The sequence below is a fragment of the Mustela erminea genome, chromosome 6, assembly GCF_009829155.1.
Source record: "Mustela erminea isolate mMusErm1 chromosome 6, mMusErm1.Pri, whole genome shotgun sequence".
Classification (NCBI taxonomy): Eukaryota; Metazoa; Chordata; class Mammalia; order Carnivora; family Mustelidae; genus Mustela; species Mustela erminea.
Genome location: NC_045619.1, coordinates 4,502,198 through 4,523,198, shown reverse-complemented (window position 1 = coordinate 4,523,198; position 21,001 = coordinate 4,502,198). Strand labels below are relative to the sequence as shown.

Sequence of the window (21,001 nt, the reverse complement as noted above, 5' to 3'; positions counted from 1 at the left end):
CAGGCAGGCCTCGGGGACGCCTCCGGAGCTACCGGAGAGGGGTTCGGAGCTCGAGCCCCGCCCAGCAGGCGGGCTCACCTGCACCACGCGCTCCCGGCCCCGCCCAGCCCCGCGCGACCCGGGGAGTCCCCGCTCCCGAAGAGCCGCGCCGCGCGGGCAGGGGCGGGGCAAGGGGGCGGGGCGAGGGGCGGGCCCGGCGTGGGGGCCACTTCCGGGGCGGGGCCAGGTGAGTCGCGGCGCCGCGGAGCCCAGGTGAGGAGCCCGCGGGGCGGTGGCAGGTAAGGCCTGGCGTCCGCGGGCGGGAGCCCGCCTGTGCCTCGCGTGGGGACGCCACGCGGTTCCGCGGGTGTGAGCCGGCGGGCGCGCTCCGTCACCGCGCAGGTGGGCGCGGCGACACGTGACGTGGCAGAGGGACGCGGGCGAACCCAGCGGCCCCGCCACGCCGTGTCCCTTGCCCAACCCCCTTGCCCCCACACCCCTCCTTGCCCCCTGCCCCGCCTCCCTGGCTGGCCGTGCACCGCCTCCCCCCTGCGCCCTTCCGCTCCTCTCCCTCACCCCTCCCCTCCCTGCTCTGGGCCTGAGCCGTCCTTTCCTCCCCCTCCACGCGCTCCAAGCTCCGGGCCTTCTCCCCGCCTCTCCTCCCCCTCCTTACCCTGCACCCCGCTTCCCTGCTCCCGGCCTTCTTCCGTCCCCTCCCCGCCTCTCCTCTTTCTTGCTGCCTGCAGGCCCTCTCTTTTGCCCTGCACCTCTCCCTTCCTGCGCCCCTCCGCTCCTCTCCCTCCACTCCCTCAGCTCCTCCCTTCCCTTCTCCCTGGCCTTCTTTGGGGCCTTCCCCTCCTCCTCCTTCTCCCCTCCTCTCCCTCCCCTTCCTGCCCTGCACCCCTCCCTCCACGCCTCCCCTTTCTCACCCCGACCCCTTCCCCTCCACTTCTCTCCTCCATTGTCCTGTTTCGGTCTGGCTGGGCTGTCTCAGTCCAAACTTTCCCTGCCCGCCCCCCACCCCCATTTTCCTCCCCTAATTCATGGCCTCCATTTGGCCGGGTTGCCCACTGTAGGCCCATCAGCCCCTCTCACCCCAAACCAGGGAGGTAGGACTCATCTTTCCATTTCATAGATGAGAAAGCTGAGGCTGGTTCCGACGCTGTGGCTGGGTCAGCGCCCGGAATGGAAGGCCAGGAGTTAGTGGGCCAGAAACTTTGATCGCGCGGCTTGTCAGTCTCCAGAATCAGCTGGAGGAGAGGCCTGGCCCCTTTCACTGTTTTCAAGTCCTAGCATGGGGTCACTGATCTCAGCACTGGCTTGGAGGGTGTGTGTTTGCAGGGGGGCCCCCCAGGCCCCTGGAGAAGGGCCTATGGAATCCTCAGGAAGCGAGCACAGGGGAGGAGTTCCTGTGGGGTGGGGGACATGGCCTTGGCCATCTGGTGGCCACAGACTTGGAGGTTTTTTGTCTTCTGGGCGTCTGTGAAATGCAGTGCTAACATTCATCCAGGTGAGAACTCGAAATTTAAATGAAGGCTCAACTGTGAACATCCTTTAGTTGGTCTCTGTTGGCAATTTGGGGACCTTGTTTGTGGGTTTCTCCTTTAATACAGGGACTAACCATTCCTTAACCTAACACTCTGGGCAGGGGGCAGGTGAACAGGGACACAGGGTACGTTGGCCTGAACCCGGCTCCTCCTGTGGACAGCCATCTCCACACTCCCTGCCCACAGGGAAGCCAGAGCGAAGCCAGGGGCTAGTGGGAGGTCAAGGAGGGCATCCTGGAGGAGGCAGCCATTGAACTGGAAGATGGATGGGAGGTTGGCATGGAAGGTATGCATGTTGAGGTCACCCAGAGGCCGGGGGAGGTGGGGTGGAAATGCCTGTGGAGGGGTAGGCGGAGCTGGTAGGAATTTCCTTGAGGACACCACTGAGTCCTTGAAATGTGATCTCAGTGAGATGTTTGAAGGTCTGGAAACTTGAGGAGACACCCTGTGGATGCGTGGCATCTCTCCAGCAAGATGGGTCCCTCATAAAGAGGGGACAGCAAGAGCTCAGACCACCCTGGAGGTGCCTGGGCGCTTATCTTCACCACGTCCAAGAATCCACCCCATTCTTTGATCTTAACCCTCTTTTGGGGATGGGGAAACTGAGGCACAGAGGCAGCAGGAGGGGGAAGGAGCCGCAAGAGGGGGCAGAGCTAGTTTTTAAGCAGGGTCACTTGCTCTCTCAGGGACTCAGCCTCCTAACCTGTGAAATGGCCCCGTTGGCCATCCTTCCCCAGAACAGTCACGATCACCATCACTAAGGGCCATTAAGCCCTCACAGAAGGCTTGATTGCCCCACCGCTTGCTCACAGCCGCTTCCGAGGCAGGACTGTGACTGTTCCCTTTTACAGAGGAGGAAAGGGAGGGAGGGAGGCCCAGGTGACTTGACGAGGTTGCAGGGCCAGCGGGCGGAGAGCTGGCCTCATGCCCACTGTGTCACTGCAGCGTCCACACCTCCCCACCGGGCCATGGTGCCTCCGGGGGCACTGAGTTCTGCCTTCTCGGTGGAGCCGTTTGAAGCCTGCCCGTGACTGCCCACCGGAGCTCTACGAAGTTAGCCTGGGGTAGAAGAAGACTTTTCTATTTCTTTTCGGATAAATTATTAAACTTTTCCATCAATCCTTCGGTTGAAATGGATGCTCAGGGAAGATGTACCGTGTGTATCCAGGGGCTCCCCGGGCCTCCCGGGGCACATGTAAGGGGAGCCCTTCTGGGCCCCGCACGAGGGGTGGGGATGGCCTGGAAGATGCCCGTGGGGAGGGAGCTCTTGCCGGTGACACGCCCCAGCCGTCTTGGCGGAGGCTCCTGGAACTTCTGGCAGCCAGCTCTGGGTGCTGTCCAGGTTTCTGGGTCCTTGGAGGGCAGGAGACGTGGCTGAGTCTCCGCCCCTGTTTTCTGACCTCTCAAATGGGCCACGTCAGGAGCCGGTTGTCCTGAGGCTCAGAGGGAACAGTGTGGACACGCAGTAGGGCAAGGATGGGGCTGAACTTAGTAGTGACTCTGGAGCCCCCACCCCGACTTCCCCGGCCCCCGGCTGTGTGACCTGGACCTGCTAGCCAGCCTTGCTGGCCATCTCTGTGCCTCGGTTTCCCCATCTGTAAGACACAGACAATGTTATCACCTGCTCATTGGATTTCTGGGAGGATCAAATGAGTTAATCCACACTGAGCCCCAATACAAGATGTGGCACCTTTATAAGTGTGTTTCTCAGCGTCGGTTCGACCCATGGACCCTGGGAGAGTGTGAAGAGCAGACTTGGGCGTGACCCATTCCTTCCCTTGCGGAGGGCAGCCGTTCACCCTTCACTGACCCTGGACAGGTGAGCAGTTAATTTTCAGTTGAGCTGGTGACTGGCCATCAGAAGGAACTGGTTTGGCAGCTCAGGAGTCCAGCAGCTCCTGGGGAGCTGTGTTCCCCACCGCCCCCCTCCGCTGGTGGGCGGTGGGCAGGCTGGGCGGGCATGTTGGTTATCCGCAGGAACGCCCTGGTGGTTGAAGCTGGGGAGGATCTGGAACCAGTGGGGCTGTGGGTGGGGCTTCTGGAAAGTGCCTTTTCTTTAGGGCTTGTTCGGTGCTAAGTTCTCGGTGCCTCTGAGGGCCCTCCAGCTCCCAGGTTTGGGAGCTGGGAGCGAGAGAGGGACCACCTTTGGTTCTGTGCTGTTCAAACACCTTGCAGGTTTTTTTTATTCATTTGTGTTTTCTTCTATGTGGGGAAGTTCAGACAATTGGAAATAAGCAGGACGTCACAGCATCGGGCACTGTCATGCTACGGCTGAGTCTGACCTAGGCTCACCCCCACCGCGCCGGCTTCCCTCCAGACCTCTAGCCCGCTCCCTGCCACCTGCTCACCCCCTCTTCCTCTCCTGCTCCTATAAAGCAGCCCCCAGACTCCATAAATATCACAGTGTGAATCCTGTTTTCTTACCATGACCGCAATACCATTGCCACGCTTGAAGCAATGAACGTGGGGGCGCCTGGCTGGCTCCGTCAGTGGAACCTATGACTCTTGATCTCAGGGTTATGAGTTCAAGCCCCACGGTGGGTGTAGAGACTGCTTAAAATGCTAAAAGAACAACATAACATAATTCTGTAATATCCAGTGGTCAGAATTTGGATTCCCATTTGGTACAAAGAACACTTTTTATCTATTTATTTTTTTAAAAGTGTCATGAATGATTTTTTAAAAAAAGATTTTAATTATTTATTTGACAGACAGAGATCACAAGTGGGCAGAGAGGCAGGCAGGCAGAGAGAGAGGAGGAAGCAGGCTCCCCGCTGAGCAGAAAGCAAGATGTGGGGCTCGATCCCAGGACCCTGAGATCATGACCTGAGCCGAAGGCAGAGGCTTTAACCCACTGAGCCACCCAGGCATCCCAGTAATTTTTTTTAAAGATTTTATTTATATATTTGTCAGAGAGAGAGCACGTGCACACACACAAGCAGTGGGCAGAGGCAGAGAGAGAGAGAGGTAGGCTCCCTGCAGAGCAAGGAACTCGATGTGGGACTCAATTCCAGGACTCTGGAATCGTAACCTGAGCCGAAGGCAGTTGCTTGACCAACTGAGCCACCCAGGTGCCCCAGTTTTTCTTTTTAAGTAGGCTCTGTACCCAGCATGGAGTCCAACATGGGGCTTGAACCCATGACCGTGTGCATAAGACTTGAGCTGAGATCAAGAGTCAGATGCTTAACTGACTGAGCCACCCACGAGCCTCCCCCACAACCAATTTTTTTTTTTTTAAATCGGGATCCAGATAAGGTCTCTGTATTTTGGTCAGTTCACCTGACTTGGGAGGCATGGCCGCCCGGTTTTGGGCGTGGCCCGTGCTAGCTGTCTCTTCCTCGGTGACCACTAGGACTCTTCACCTCAGAACACTCTACACCTTGGTGTGATATCATCCCTTTCACTTGATTTGATCCTCAGGAAGGTGTCGGTGAGGCTTGTGCCTGCTGCACGGGGCAGGAAGTGGGGCCTGAGGGGAGCTGGCGGTCCCCTAAGGGGCACTGTGAGACGAAATGTCGGACGACTGGGATGGAATGAGCCCATCTCACCCTGTCCCTGCTGCTCACGGCAGCCAGCTCGGGGACTGGGTACCCGAGGGGAGCAGAGTCAGGTCCCTGGCTCTGGCAGGTAGAGTGGCCTGACCATCTCCTGGGACCTGGGGCATTTTTTTTTCCCTCTGGCCGCACTGAGGGGAAGTCAGTATTTGGTCTGGCCACACTGTCACCGGATCTTTCTATAAAGAGGTGTCTGATGGCAGAAGTTTGTGGGTTTACCGGGGCTCTGTGGGTCCCACTTCAGCTTCCCAGGAGGCAATGGAGCAGATAGATTTGAATTCAGTTTGTATTATTATTATTATTTTTAAGGATTTTATTTTTTTTAAGTTTTATTTATTTAGAGAGTGAGAGCACAGGGTGGGGTGGAGGGGCAGAGACCAGGAGAGAGTCTCAGGCTGACTCCCTGCTAAGCACAGAGCCTGACGTGAGGCTCAGTCTCCCAACCCTGGGATCATGACCTGAGTTGAAATCAAGAGTTGGGCCCTTAAACTGAGTCATGTGACCAGGAGCCCCTGTAAAGATTTTATTTTTAAATCTCTGTACCCAACATGAGGATTGAACTTACCACCTCCAGACCAAGAGTCGCATGTTCTACCAACCGCGCCAGCCAGGCAACTGCCCCCCCCCCCGCCCCCTGATTGAATCATTGAATTGAACGTGAGCCAATGGTAATAATAGAAACAATATATGGATCCCTTACTCCCTGCAGGAGCCGTAGGTTCCAGGTAGCCAAGACAGCATGTGCAAAGGCCCTGGGGCAGGAACAGCTTGAAGCATTTGAGGGTCAACCTCAGATGGACTTGAGGCCCGTGTGGCTGGAGCAGAGAGAGTGGGGTTGTGTGGTTGTGTGGCGAGGGCCTGAGGTTGTGGCGGGGCCCAGGCATGAAGAGCCAGTCTTTCAGGTGTTTGCAGGGGTTTGAATTTTATTCCAAGAACTACAGGCAGGTGTTGGTGCTCAGAGGGTGTCAGGAGATTATGGATTGGGTAGTTGGAAGACCAGACTCGGGGAGAGCAGTCTGGGCCAGAGCTATGGGTCTGAGGGTGGAAAGCATGGGGTTGAGCATCCCATAGGAGAGGAGAGGTCCCAAGACTCCTCTCCCTGATGGGTCTGAGTTGTATGATGGAGACTCTGGCAGGGGCCCCAGCTATGTCCTCTCCAGGGACAGAGCAGCCTGGATGGTGGGCAATGGAGTAAGTGAGGCCAGCAGGGGGAGTGACCTTGAACTGTTGGTAAGACCCCGGTAGGGATGTCTAGAATGCTGGACTCTGTTGTGTGCCTTTTGTCTGTTCTCTTGTTCAACAGACACTCCCAGCCCTGGGGATGGTAAATGTTGGGCCTCTGGGGTGAGTCAGACACAGCCTGGCTGTCAGTGAACTTATAGGGATGGGTCAAGGACACACAGACACATGGTACAGTCTGAGGAGGGCTATGATGGAGCTGGGGGCTGCCAGAGCTCAGAGGAAGGCCCTCCCCCAGCCTTGGGAAGGTAGGGCTTGGGTGGGTGGGGCAACGGGGGCATCAGGAGGCTTTTGATTATAATGAAGAGAAAACCCCTTTCTGAACTGGGTGATATATTGGCCTATGTAGCTGAAGTGGTCTGGTGACAGTGTGGAGATCAGGTATGGCTTGATCAGGGTTTGGCAGTTCCCTGCCTTTTTTATGAACCTCTGGATCTTCAGTGGGGAGCGAGTTGGCTGCAGCCACTTCAGGCCTTATCTTCATACATGGCTATTTGGAGAGAGACTTTTCCAGTGGTCCTCTCTTGAGATCTTTCCCAGAAGCATCTGGAAGACTTTTCCTGGGGGCCTCACAGGCCTGAATGCACCCACTCCTGTGGCCCCAGAAATTGCCATGTGCTGACTGGCTCAGGCTTGGCTTCCTCAACAAACCTTTGAGAAGAGAGATAGGATTACTCTTAGGTAATCGGGCCACCTGGGAGGGCTGTGCAGGCGGTGGTGTGTACACCTGAGTGAGCACCTGGGAACTCCAGGCAGCGCACCAGGATTGCTGGGGAGGGAGCAGCCCTGTCTGCCCAGCTGGCTGTGGGAGCAGCTGAGCCTTGACATTCGTGTCTACAAGAGCCACAGGAGGGTCGGGTGGCCCCAACAATGGGACAGGTTCCTTCGCCCTTTGGGAGTACCAGGCCTGGGGCAAGGTCATGCAGCTGGAGGCAGCCTGTTGGATCCTGCTGCTGGTGCCTCAGCAGGGAATCTCGGACAGGTTCTAGTGGGTTCCGGTCCTCCTGCCCGGACAAACGGTCTTCATGTGCCTCCTTGCCAGCGTCAGGGACTCAGAACTGTCTGTGAGGTAGTGGGAGGGTCAGATTTAATGAATTTGGAACAGACCTGAAACAAAAGTGTAAAAATTAGTTTTTGGGAAGGGGAGAGAGTGCCCCAGTGCGTGCACAGTGGGGGAGGGGCAGGAGAGAGGGGCTTCATCTCAGGACCCTAAGATCTTGACCCGAGCTGAAATCAAGAGTCGACACTTGAACAACTGAGCCATCCAGGTGCCCCTAAAAATTACTTTTTATGGGGTCCCTCTAGAGACCCTGGAATCCCAGCTCAGTGGTGAACCTTCCCACTTTTCCTCCTCCTCCCCCTTAACCTCCCCCCTCTCCGTTCTCCTCCCCCTCCCCCTTCTTCCCCCTTCTCCTCCCCCTCCCCCTTTCCTTTCCCCTCCCCCTTCCCCCAGCCAAGAGCAAGGGCTCCAGCCCCTCACATGTGGACACTGTCTCCCCTTCCCCTTGGCTGTGCCAGCCCCTCTCCCTGGGCCTTGGTGCGGGTGAAATACAGGGTTAGGGACCTTCCCTCCTTCCAGATCCCTGTAGCAGAACCCTGTTCTGAGACACAAGCTGAGCCCTTCGTCTGTGCACCCTGCACCCTGCACAAGACCACACAACTCAAATTCAACTTAGTGCTAATTCGCCCAAGGTAAGTAGGTGTTAATTTGTAGCTACTGCATTAACAGAATTGCTTTGAGGGCCTGTTTGTGAAATGTGCAAATGCATTTTTACAGCAACAAACCATTTTGCTATGAATTATAAACAGATGAGTCCGGCAATTTGAAATCTCTTTGGCATCACATCCGCGTTGCGGCACGCCTGCCCTGGTCCACAACTGCAGTCAGGTCCGGCCCGCTTCCTGACTGCTCAAACCCCTCCATGCGGTGGGGGCTCCTCAGGCCTGGCTCACAGCTGGGGGGGAGAGGGCTCAGCATGGAGAGCCCCCGGAGGGAATTGCCGTGGGGTGGACTGGAGTGGAGGCGGACAGAGCTTGTGCTTCAAAGCCACCGCCCAGGACAGAAAGTGTGACTGTAGTGTCTGCAGGGCGCTGAGTTCTAGGGCTCCCGGGTCCGCAGGTCCGGGCAGCAGCTCAGCCCCCAGGACACTGATCCGCTGAGGGAGGCCCATGGCGGCGTTAATCTAAGGATCCAGAATGCAGTTTGTGGCCGAGGGGACGGGGCACTAACAGTGGGAGAAGTTGCAAAGGGAGAATCCTGCAGACGCAGGTGGTGCGGATGACGAGGGCGGGCGGTACAGATTTGGTCTCCGTGCCAGGGAGAGCGCCCTAGACCCGGGCACCCTTCTGAGGGTCTTTTCTTATTTATAAAGGGTCCCTTTTGACCTTCCCTAAACTAATGAGGTGACTCAGGCTGGGCCCCTAGAGAGGGGACCCCCTCCCCACTCCTGGTTAGAGAGTTAGAACTTTCAGCCCCACCCCTCAAGCTCCAGGGAGGGGGCCTGGGGCTGGAGCCTGAGTTCCATCCCCCTTGGTCGTGATTAGTTATCAGCTGAAGGGGGCAGAGCTCTGAGACCCTGAGGCTAAGAGAGCTTCCTGGCAGGTGAGCCACAGCACACGCTAGGGAGAGCACACAGGCTTCATGCATAAATCCCCCCCCCCCCATTCCTTGCCCCGTGCATCTCTTCTGTTTGCCCGTTCCTGAGTCATATTCTTTCCCACAGGTCAGTGATCATAAGTCAGGTGGCTTCCTGAGTTCCTGAGCCTTCTGCTGAGTTACTGAACCTGAATGGCGGCTGTGGGAGCCCCCAAATTTGTAACCGCATCAGATCGAAGTACACCTTAGCCTGGATGCCTGGGATCTGGGACTGGTGTCTGAAATGGGGCAGTCACTTGTGGGACTGAGCCCTGAACCAGTGGGGTCTGTGCTGACCCCGGGTTGATTGTGTCAGAGTAAGATTAAATTGTGGGACTCCCAGTTGGTGTTGGAGGATCAGAGAAGTGGTGTTGGAAAAACACTGTTGCTGGAAGAAAACACCACACAGGGGCAGAAAGAAATTCGAGGCTCAGGGAAGAGGCTGTGTAAGGGCCCTGGGGTAGGTGCAGCATGGGGTTTGGGCAAGCCTTTGATGCCTGGTTTCTGTGGCTGCAGCCACCTGAGAAAGGACGCCCAGGGTGAGGGGGTGCGGGTGGAGTCGAAGCCCGACTTGAAGCCCCAGGCTGGGGGCCCTCTTCTCCTTGAGCCTGAGCCTGCTGTCTTGTTAGGAAGGCAGGCGGGGCTAGAAGTGCCTTTCCTCATTCAGGGTCCCTTTCTTGCAAGGCTCAGGGTGCCCAGAGCAAAGTCACATTAAAAAATAATTTCCAGGAGGGCGCCTGCGTGGGTCAGTGGGTTAAGATGCTGCCTTCAGCTCGGGTGGCAGTCTCAGGGTCCTGGGATCGAGTCCTGCATTGGGCTCTCTGCTCAGCCGGGAGCCTGCTACCCTCTCGCTCTCTCTGCCTGCCTCTCTGCCTACTTCTGATCTCTCTCTGTCAAATAAATAAATAAAATCTTAAAAAAAATAATTTCTAGGAAAGGGATAAAGCTGTGAGTGTCATACCGATATAGACTTGAACACATGTTAAGGATTTTATTAAACTCACGAGGGAAGCAGGCAGATGCTGTCACTGGTTGAAAGGAGGTTCTGAAGTGCGGAGGCATTTACAGATCCGGAATATGGAAATGAAAGTGAAAAGGGAGGGAATTGGGGCATTTCAGGGGAGGAAGGGGAGTGGGAAGAGAGAGGAGTCACGGGATTCCATTGGGCAGGATGGAGTTTGCACGTCTGTGGACGAGAAATGATTTTGTCTTGCTCTCGCTATCAACAGTTTGCAGAGTTACCAAGAGGCCCCCAAAGGATGGAGTCAGCCCAGTAGGGCATCTCTGTTCTAGACAACGTATACTTTTCCGTCAAGGCACAGGTTTGCTCCCACACCTACGAGAAGGCTCCTGTGGGGACTGGTCATCAACACCAGGAAATCCGCTGGTAGTGGGAGGTTTAAATGATAGTTTAAGACCCTTGGTGAGCAAGGGGGTCCCACTGCAGAGACCAGCCTAGGAGTCACAGGTGCGTCCTGGTGCAACACAGGCCGACACCTTGAAGAACTTCCTGGAAGGAATTCTGGTAAGACAGAATTAACTGGTTGGCACAATGGGTGGGGTGGGGTGGGGGCAGGTGCCAATGTTTACTCTCCTCTTTGCATTTAAAAGAATATGTTTGACATTTCCCACCGTATTTGGAGTCATTCTGGTTCTAGGCAGGAATCAGGAAACCTGGTTTTAAGATCCAGCTCTCCACTGACTTGCTGTGTGACTTTGGGCAAGTTCCTTATCGTCTCTGGGCCTCTGTTTTCCTGCTGTACAGGGACAGTTGATGGCACAGTATGTTCACTGCGGTCCTTCCTGGGATCACTGTTTTGTGATTCTGATAATCCTTGGGAAGGAGGAATCTGGGTATGTGAGAGATTTGTCTCAGGTTCTCCAGGGACAGAGAACCAGTAGATACTCATATATAAAGAGTTTTGTTTCAAGGTATTGGCTCATGTGGTTGTGGGGACTGGCAAATCTAAAACCTGCAGGGCCGTAGGAATTCTGTGTTGTAGTCTTGAGGCAGAAGCTGTTCTCTGAAAAAAACCTCTGTGTTTGCTCTTAAGGTCTTCTACTGAGGCCCACCATGCTATGGTACATTATCCACTTTACACAAAGTCAACTGGTTGCAAGTCATATCTACAAATACCTTCACAACAACATCCAGGCTAGAGTGTTTGACCAGACAGCTGGGCACTGTAGTCCAGACAAGTTAACACAAAAATCAACCATCACAAGGCCAGTGGGACCAGACTTAACCTGGTGCCAGAGCCCACTGCTCCCCCAGATGCCTTCTGGCCAGTCAGCACCACCTGACTGGCTCTTGGACTTGGAGAAGGCAGAGCAGTTGTGTCTGGTGGGGACAGGACACTGGCCTCCCGGAGGAACTCCTGGGCTCCTTAGTGGCAGCCACGGGACGGACTTCCTTCTGCTCTGGCTGTGTTCCCATCTTGTGTGGGATGGGGTCCCACTGACCCCACGCAGTTAGGAGCTGTCAGACTCTGGTGCAAACCCCGGGAGCACTCCAGGACAGTGGGGAGAGCCTTATTTTACTCTCAGGTATAGGATTGGAGGAGTGGGCATGGCCCCCGGGTCTATCCAGGTAGATCCACACGCCCCACGCCCCCAGACTGGCTGTTGCCCCCGGTTGTGTGTGACGTGCCCGCGTCTGAGCACGCAGACTTCAAAATGAAGCTGCCCGTGCTTTCTGAGATAGGCGGTCCGGGTGAAGGTTTTGAGCCTGTGAAGAGAAGGAGTAGTATCGCTCTGTTTGGTTCAAGCAGACTCTGGAGGAAAAACAAAGCTGTCTTGGCTTCTGTGGCTTTGAACTCCCAACTCCCCACCAGTTCCTTGCCAAGACCTCCCGCTGTGCCGCGCGGCAGGGGCCCCCCCCCCCCCCCCGCCCGCCCCAGGGCACAGGAGCCGGAAGAAGCCTGGGTGCATTCTGGTGGTCAGTGCCTCCCACGAGGTTTTGAAGGGAGAATGTTCCAGACGTGTCCTCCCCTGGGTTAGGTGGGTCCCTCAAGACATGCCCCCAGAAGGTTGCTTTCAAGCTGTTGGTCTGGCTCTTAGCAGGTGTATCAGTCCAGGCTAGCCCACAAAAGGGACGCGTGTGGGACTCGGGAAGCTCTGGGGGTGGGGACAAGATGGCCTCCTTCCCTCATCAACCCCAGGGAGCCCCCTTGCCTGGTGTGAGGGACAGCAGAATGACGGGGTGACAGGAAGTCCCCCACAAGACTGGGTGCCCCCTTCCCCAGCAGCAGCAGCCCTTGGCACCCTTGTGCCTGACCGCCAGTCTCATCGGGTGGCCCCGGGACAAATGACAAAGGTGAGCCATGTTCTCAGCTCACCGGGCTTCCTGGCCAGAGCTGATCGCAGCCCAGCTGCTGTGGCCATGGCGATGGCCGTGGCCGTGGCCAGAGCTGTGGGTGTAGATGATTGAGTTTCTTTTCTCACTTTCACTGCAGGTAGCGAGTGGCTCGCAGCCAGGCCTGGTGTCACCCCTCCCTCCCTGGTGCCCAGTGAGCTACCGTCAGCTCCGGGGAAGCCGGATTTGGGAGGTGGCCCAGGGCTCCCAGCTTGGACACGGTGGGCCACAGGGTCCGCGTGGGGCAGCACTGGGCCTACCTTACCTGGGGCTCTGGGCCCTTCATCCTGCCAGGGAGTGAACCTGACCGCCCCGTGCACCCTGGACCTGGTCAGTGGCCAGCTGGCTGTAGGACTCCCCTCCCATTACCTGCTCTGCCCTGGGCAGCTGCGGCCTCCAGGGTCAGGTGACCTCAGAAAAACGCAGGACGTGTAGGGCCGGGGAGGCCGTGGGCAGAGCTGGTGGCGGGTCCAGGCTCTGGTATGAAATGTGGGTGGTGACCGATGGGTCTGGAATTGTTGTGTGTGCTGGGGTAGGAGGCAGTGTCAAGGCAGGTGGGGGACCTCGCTGGAGGTGAGGGTGTGAGACTCCCGTATGCCTGTGTGTGTGTGTGTGTGTGTGTGTGTGTGCGCGCGCGCGGGCGCATGCATGCCCCTGTGTGCGGGGAATGTGGAAGGGGGTGCCTGTGACTCCTGAGTCCGCGCTGGTCCGTCTCCCCCGCTCCCTCCCCCTGTCCTGGGTTCCCGCCTTGTGCCATCAGCGTCTCCCACCAGCGTCTGCTGCGTCCTGGCAGCAAGGACTAGGCTCTTGCTCCATCTCAGCCCAGAGAGGGCAGAAGCCTGGGCAAGGCCACCCAGCCGTCCGAGGAGGGGGCAGGGCAGGGAGCATGGGCAAGGGCAGGGGTGCAGTGGGAGGTGGGGGGAAGGGGCTGGCTGAAACTGGAGTCCTGAGCTAGGTCACTGTTGCCATGGCTCCCGGGAGTGGAAGTGCAGAGCACCTGGGTTTTCCTGTGCCAGGGTGAACCAGGAGAGAGGGAGGAGAGAGGGCAGAGGCAGAGACCCCCGGGGCCTGCCTTGGGCCCGTGTTCGCACCTTAGCGGCCTCAGTTCTGTGCTCTGGCAGATGGGGACGGTGGCCTTTCTCGGGGCCCTGGAGCGGGGCAGGGCCGCGTGCCCACCTCCCTCACTCCGTCCACACCTGGTTTTTATCAGAATTGCTCAGAAGAGAGGGGCACAGACAGCATCGTAGCGAGCACACACGCTTGATTCAGAAATGGGTGCCGTTCACTGGGGGTCCACGGTGTGTCTGTCTTCTTCTTTTTAAATAACATCAACTTGCGAAGAGGCCAGGCCGGCGGTCTTGCGGAAAGTCTCCTTGTGGATTTCTCGGAGCGTGTTCATGGCTCTGAGCGTGTTCATTGCCCGCCATGGCGCCCTCTTGTGTGTTCTTTGATCTCCGAGGGCTAGTTTCTCTAGAAGGTTTCTGGGGGCTTCACTAGACCCACAGGAGACATTCCGGCAGTCTTCGTAGGTGGGTCCCTGGCATGGTGGCACCCCGAGAGCCGCTGACATCTGGGGCTAAGGTCGCTTGTGCGACTGCGCTGCCGGCCACGCCTGTCTGGACACAGTCCTGTGGTTCCGCTCGTCCCTGCACCCCAGATCGCCTGTCTCATTGCAGCAAGGGGCACCGGCTCCCACCCCAGACCGTGCTGGGCCGTGCTGCTGCTGGCGGCCCTGGGCCTCGGGCTGAGTGTTCTGGGGTCTGGGATGTTCGGGGCCAATGGCTCAGGGGCGGGACGTGGGGGAGTGAGCCATCAGGGTGGATTGCAGCATGCACGGGTGATCCGAGTGTGACTATAGGATGCGGGCGCTTGTGGACGAGGACCTGGAGACTGTGTGCAGAACTAGAAGTTGTTCACAGGGTTAGGGGGAGGCTTTCGTCCTCTTGAACACAGTCCTTCCGTGTTGCTGTCTTCCGTCTTGCCTTTGGAAATGCACTGAGCAAAGAGAGGAGGGCGAGGGACTGACTCGTGGCCACATGAAGTGGATGGGGCTCGCGAGGAGATCGTGTTGTCAGCCTGGCAGGGAAGTTCGCATCAAGGGGAGAGCAGTGACCTTGGGGGCCCTGTGGCGTCCTGTGGAGGTAGAGAGCCAGGACCGGGTGTGGGTGTAGGGTTGAGGTCGGCTGGCGCATGACGTGGTGTTGCTAAAGCCAGATTTCCCCCTCAGAGTTTTTGGAAATGAAGTTCATTTACTTGTACCACAATCAAAAAGAAAAGCAGTATGGGTGGTGATCATTTTCTTCTCTTAAAGTAGAGAGTGTTGAAGTAGTTTCCATTGAGTGTTTCAGCATGCACTGACTTTTCAAGGAAAAAACACGGAAGCACTCGTTTTATTAGAAGTGACAGGTCGTCCATAACCCAAACGGGCTTAAGCAGGAAAGAGGATTTATTGGATGTTTGCATTCAGGTGTGGCTGGATCCAGGGGCACAGTGTTTTATGGGATTGTTTCTCTGTCTTCTGTGTTTGGCTTCATTTTTCTCCCCTTCCACATGGTGAACTTTGGTAGCTCCAGGCCCATATCCTCTCAGGTTTGGGTCCAGCAGAATATATTTAACATGTGTCCCTTCTCAGGACGCCCGGGTGGCTCAGTCAGTTAACCATCTGACTCTTGCTTTCAACTCAGATCATGATCTCAGGGTTGTGAGATCGAGCCCTGTATTGGGCTCCACGCTGAGCCTGCTTAAAAGAAGGAGAAAAAAAAGTAGTATTTCTTCTCAGTAGCTTTCATGGAAGTCTTAGAATTCACTCTGCTTAGATCAGCTGAGGGCATGTGATCACGCCTGCCCACCCTCATCTCTGTGGCTTAGGGAATTTGGTGCCAGGATTGGGCAGGCAAGGATCCTGCGTTCCGTGCTTGGTGCCCGAAGTAGAGCTTCTTGCCACGTCTCATGCCTGTGGTGTGCACGTGTACTTCTGTGCATACGTGTGTGTGTGCGTGTGTGTGTGTGTGTGTGTGAGAGAGAGAGAGGGAGAGAGAGAGTGTGGGGGGCGTGTTCCTGGCAGAGCGGGTGGGGATGCTGGTGGCCAAGAGGACAACGGTTCACTCTGTCCAGCTAAGGAGTCCCTTCCTGGGTTGTAGGCCTGGACTCTGGCCATAGCGTGTGTCTGTGGCGGCGTTCCATTGCATAGACTGTGCAGACCACACGGGCTGGGGATGCTGTTTGCTGTGCCCCTAATGTCCCTGATGTTTGGGGGGTGGCCTCCCTGGCCCATGTGGGACCTCAGCAGGCGCCTTGCCCTCTCTCAGCTACTGCCTGTTGCTGGTGAGGTCAGCTCCCTCCCTCCTGCTGACCTCTTCCTGGTCGGGTCCCTCTCTCAGCCTGAGCACTTCCAAAGGCAGCCATCTGTTCCCCTCTGTGTCCGGGGCCCCGGTGCCCTGCCCAAGACGTGGTTGTCAAGTGAATGTTAGAGGCCTCTGTGACCTCCCCACCCTCCTGCTGAGGCCTGGGTGTCCGCCACGCCAGCCCCGGCCGCCTCTCCCCTGACCTTCCTCTGTGGAGCTGCCTACAGCCTTCCCACCTGCTGGGCAGCCCTTCCCGAGTGCCTGATGCATCTGACCCCCTGGACACACAACAGCACCCAGGAACCCCATGTGGCCAGCCGCTGCGCCCTCCCTGTCAAGGCAGGCACCTTCCTGCCCTCCGTTGCCATAGGGTCACTTCGCCTACTGCGAACTTGTAAAGCGTGGAACTGTGCGTGTGGGACCCCCTCCCCCCGTGTCAGGACACCCACTGAGGATGGCCTGTTCACAGGGCCGCAGAGTGCGCCCCGTGGGACTGTCATGGTGACAGCCCCTTCCGCTGGCCCTGGCTTCTTGGGTCATTCCTGTGTGGGGTGTTTTCAGGAGTGCCACTCCGAACGTCCTCACCCCGTTCCCTGCCTCTCCATGCACAGATGTACATGTTCTGTGCATGGGTCCAGGCTGGATTTGCGGGGTCCCGGGTGCCCACCCCTGTGTATTTCTCTTTTCAAGTTAGATTCTGATGTTTAAACACTGGCGGCGGTCATGGATAAGCACAGACTCTGACTTCTCCCCGCAAAGGGAGTGGGTGTGGCCACGATGAGCCGTCTCTCCGGGACCCCGGGAAGGGGGCGCGCCGTCCCTGCCCTGGGCCTTCCCCGACTCCCTGCTCCCGCGCACCTCTGGTTGATGTCGTGGGTCAGCGTCGCAACATCCTCCACGCCTCCCCTTCCCGGGCTCTGCCTGTGAGCAGGGGCCTCCCTGACCCGTGGCTCAGTTCTCTCATCTGTAAAACGGAGACGAAAGCAGCGCTTTGCCAACAGAGTTTGAAGAAGAAGAAGGCAGCAAGGTTGTAGATCTTGTAGTCCCGAAACATCCTCCTTACATTGTCAGCCACACGTTGTTTTAGTTCAGGTCACTGTGTCTTGTACTGAGAGCCACACAGGCTTTTGCGAAAATGGAAGAAGGCCAAGCGTGGGTAATTACACGGAATTACCAACCCTTACCCTGGATCTCTTGGAAAACGGCTTTCTTGCAACATCGTGCATTTCCTCCTGCTAGTAAAAGCCGGGCCAGACCACGTGCTGCTCTCGCTGTGCGTTTTCAGTGTTTTAGAAACACCTTTATCACGATACGATTCAGGTGACATAAACAGTGGGCCTGCACAAAGCCGGCATAGTCCCCCGTGTTTAGCGTCATCTCGGAGAATGTGCACCTGTCACCCCCGTCACTTTGAGGACATTTCCTTTACCTCAGAAGGAACCAGGGCCTCCTGGCTTCTTGGCTGTGCCCGTCCATCCGTGTTCCCTCCCTCTCCCAGCCCTCGGCAGTCACCGATCCGCTGTCTGTCTATGACCTTGCCAGTTCCAGACGTTTTGTATGAACGGAATCATGTCTTTTGTGACCAGCTTCTTTCGCCCAGCGTCACGTTTTGAAGAATCACCCATGTGGTAGCACCCACGGGGGGTGCAAATACTCCATTTTCTGGGGCCTAAGGGAGTTCTGTAAAGATTTGCGCGGGTACTGTCGCATTATCCCAGGCACAGAATAACCACATTTGGTGACTTGTAGCTCTGCAGCCATGAGCAGTTCTAGTTGATCTTTGTTGGCCTCAGTTTCCCCGTCCATAAAATGGGTGCAGGAGTGAGTATGTGTCTTTGTGCAGGTGTGATGGTGGCCTTGAGGACTTTGGTCCTGAAGGTGCCGTTCCCACTCGAGGTGTGCGCTGCCCCCCGCCCCCTGCCCTGCCCTCCTGCGACATGGGGTGGTTTGGTGAGACGGAGCTCCAGCGGGGGGCACGAGGTCCCAAACAAGAGGCAGTCACATACACGGGCCTGCACCTTTGGGGCTCCAGCTCCCCGGACCTCCCTCACGTGGAGGGTGGGCTGGGCAGGTGAACAGAGGTGGAAATGTCTTGATTTGGGGTCTTGGGGGATCAGAAGTGGTTTTTTTTTTTTTTTTTTTATGTTAAGGAGAAAGAAGCAAGCCGGACACATGAAGGCGTTTCCTTCATTCCTTGAGCCCTCCCGGGTCCTGTGTGTTCCATGTCCTTCGGTTCTCTGTGCTTCTCCCTCAGGGTGTTGGAAGGAGCCCATGCCGGAATCCCCGAGAGGTGGCGTCGGGACGGTGTGCCTGGGCCGCCCTGCCCAGCAGCAGAGCATGTCCCAGCTGGACTTGGAGGAGTTGGCCGAAATAGGTACCGGATGCTCTCCTTCTGGCCTTGTCCTGCCAGGAGATCCTGGGTGTACATTGGCTTTTAATAGATAATCTACGTATGTGGGGGCTCAGGTGGGTTAATAGCGTCGGTCGCTGCTTCAGGCTACCCACTAAGGTGCCAGCTTCTGCATCCCCATCTTACAGACAAGCAAACTGAGGCTCAGGGAAAATGTGCCCCAGGGCACCCGGTGACAGGGGCCAAGCGGGGAGGAGAGCCTCTCCCTGGAACCGCCCCCTGGCGTTTTGGTTTGGATCGTCAGTGTACATGTTTACCTGCGAGGCTCTTCCTGTTACGCACTCGGGCCCGGGCTGTTTGAGTCCACTTCGCTCCTCCAGGTCTGCAAAAACCGGAGCAGATCCTAAGAATCTGCTGACGCCTGCTGCCCTGAAATAGACGGATTTCAGTTCTGTGTCCTGCGTCAGCGCGTCCCAGATGCACGACGCCTTGGCTGGTTTTGCACCTGCTGTGTGATCCGCGCCTGAGAACCCATCATTGTCATTTGCTCCCCTGGCTGCTTCAGCCGTGCAGCCACATGGAAGCACTTCTCACTGGGGCCCCTGGTGGCAGGAGCGGGAGCCCGACGTCAGCGGCACCGTTAGGGATGGCTGAAGGGGACGTCCTTGTCCCTCCTTGGATGGTCCAGCGTTCTGCCTCCTCCCGTTTCCATGGCTGTGCCCCATGTGCTAAAGCAGGTTTTTCTTTTTCTTTTTTTTAACTGAAGTGCTATTAACATACCATAAAATTAGCTTAAATCAAAGTATTTACTACCTTCAAAATGTTGTGCGATGTCCCCACAACGTTAGAACATTTCCATCACCCCAAAAGGAAACCCCAAACCCCATTAACAGTTACTCCCTCCCTCGGCCCCAGCAACCATCAGTCTACGTTCTGACATCCTGGGGTTACCCGCCCTGGGCATTCCCGTTAACGGAATTCTACATCGAATGGTCTCCTCTTTACCGTGGTCTGGTATTTCCAGGTTTCCAGGTCCTTCTGGGTCGTCACACTATCAGTACTGTGTTCCTTTTTTTATTTTTTTATTTTTTTTTTTATTTTTTTTTAAAGATTTTATTTATTTATTTGACAGAGAGAGATCACAAGTAGGCAGAGAGGCAGGCAGAGAGAGAGAGGAGGAAACAGGCTCCCTGCTGAGCAGAGAGCCCGATGTGGGACTCGATCCCAACACCCTGAGATCATGACCTGAGCCGAAGGCAGCGGCTTAACCCACTGAGCCACCCAGGCGCCCTGTGTTCCTTTTTTTAAAAAAAGATTTTATGTATTTATTTGACAGAGATCAGAGGTAGGCAGAGAGGCAGGCAGAGAGAGATGGGGATGCAGGCTCCCTGCTGAGCGGAGAGCCCGATGTGGGGCTCGATCCCAGGACCCTGAGATCATGACCTGAGCTGAAGGCAGAGGCTTTAACCCACTGAGCCACCCAGGCGCCCCTCGTACTGTATTTCTCTTATGTCTAGATAATACCCAGCACATGGGTAGCCCACATTTTGTCTGTCTGCTCCTCCCTGGATGGACATGTGGCCGGCTGGGGCCACGTCTTGGCTGCCATGATCGTGGCGTGCACTTGTCTTTGTTAGAACACCTGTTCCTGGTTCTTTGGGGTGCCCTGTTTTCCAGAACTCAGCTTGGGGGCGCCTGGGTGGCTCAGTGGGTTAAGCCTCTGCCTTCGGCTCAGGTCATGATCTCAGGGTCCTGGGATTGAGCCCCGCATTGGGCTCTCTGCTTGGCGGGGAGTCTGCTTCCCCCTCTCTCTGCCTGCCTCTCTGCCTACTTGTGATCTCCCTCCGTCAAATAAAGAAATAAAATCTTAAAAAAAAAAAAAAAGGAGCCAGAACTCAGCTTAGCACCATCCCCCACTTATCAGGATGCTTCACGTGGCTGCCTTCCCCGCGTCTGTGTCTCTTCTCATCACGACCCCCACTGTCGGATTTAAAACCCACCCTAGTCCACTATGACCACGTCTTAGTGAATTTCATCTCTAAAGACACTATTTCCGAATAAGGTCCCATTGTGAGGCTCCAGGCAGACAGGACTCTTGGAGGGACCCTCCTTCACCCGGCGCATCTGGGGACCAGAGTCTACTCCAGCCTAAAAGTCGAAGGTCCCGATCTCTTTCCAGCTGAAAACATCTCTGCCTTGATTTGTTTTGCATGAAGGAACCTCCCCCCCACGCCCCTGAAATGAAACCGGAAGATGGTCCTTTTTCCTCCTTCATAGCACAGTGGCCCATTTTTGTCCTCCAACCCAAATGTGGTTTCCTGCAAGCTGCCCGTGTCCACATCTTCAATGAGGGCTTGGGTTGGTTGGAATTTGGAGCTGGGCCATCGAGTTCAAGTCCACACTCCACTGTCCAGGAGCAGTCTGACCTTGGGCTCTCATTCCCTGTCTCTGAGCCTCAGTTTCCTCCCCTGTCGGTGTGGAGGGCAGTATTCAGCCCTGAGATGTCATTTTATGCCTCCATGATTCTGCATGCTGAGCGGGCACATAGTGGGTGCGCAGGAGAGGCGGGCACATAGTGGGTGCACAGGAGAAGTGTGCACATAGTGGGTGCGCAGGAGAGGTGGGCACATAATGGGAACACAACAGAAATGGGTGCATAGTGGGTGCACACTGAGGCATGGTGACTGTCCTATAAAGAGACCTCAGGAACCCGCCTCATTGCCCCCTTCCTCAAGAAGACAGCTGAGCCCCTCTTATCCTTGTTGTCTACCACAGAGCTGCAGAGAGATGAAGAGGAAGCAGCTGCTCTGCACATAGTGAGGAGGCCATCGGCAGCGCCCGCAGCTGCCCAGGACCCTGCGCTGAGCATGAATCACCCCTTCTACGACGTGGCCAGGCACGGCATCCTGCAGGTGGCAGGTGGGTCGCAGCACGCGCGTGAGCAGGGAAGGAATGGAGGGAGAGGGACGAGTAGACTCTGCTCTGGGCGTGGAGCCTG

The 21,001-nt window shown here is 56.5% G+C and overlaps 1 protein-coding gene across 10 annotated transcripts in view; it reads left to right on the top strand.

The window, feature by feature from the left end:
• Window positions 1–207: 207 nt before the first annotated feature.
• ARHGAP8 (Rho GTPase activating protein 8) overlaps window positions 208–21,001 on the top strand; it is a 58,259-nt gene continuing 37,465 nt past the window's right edge. For 7 of the 10 annotated variants that reach the window (XR_004286563.1, XR_004286565.1, XR_004286564.1 and 4 more), the window contains exons 1-3: window positions 208–278; window positions 17,908–18,027; window positions 20,779–20,922. Coding sequence is in view for 7 of the 10 variants with exons in the window: in XM_032345967.1 (XP_032201858.1) it covers window positions 17,925–18,027; window positions 20,779–20,922 (247 nt within the window). In the remaining 3 variants the exon portion in view is untranslated. Of the gene's footprint in view, window positions 279–2,013; window positions 3,346–7,898; window positions 8,012–17,907; window positions 18,028–20,778; window positions 20,923–21,001 lie in introns of those variants that run through there. The other 3 variants (XM_032345962.1, XM_032345963.1, XM_032345964.1) reach the window with 3 other exon arrangements.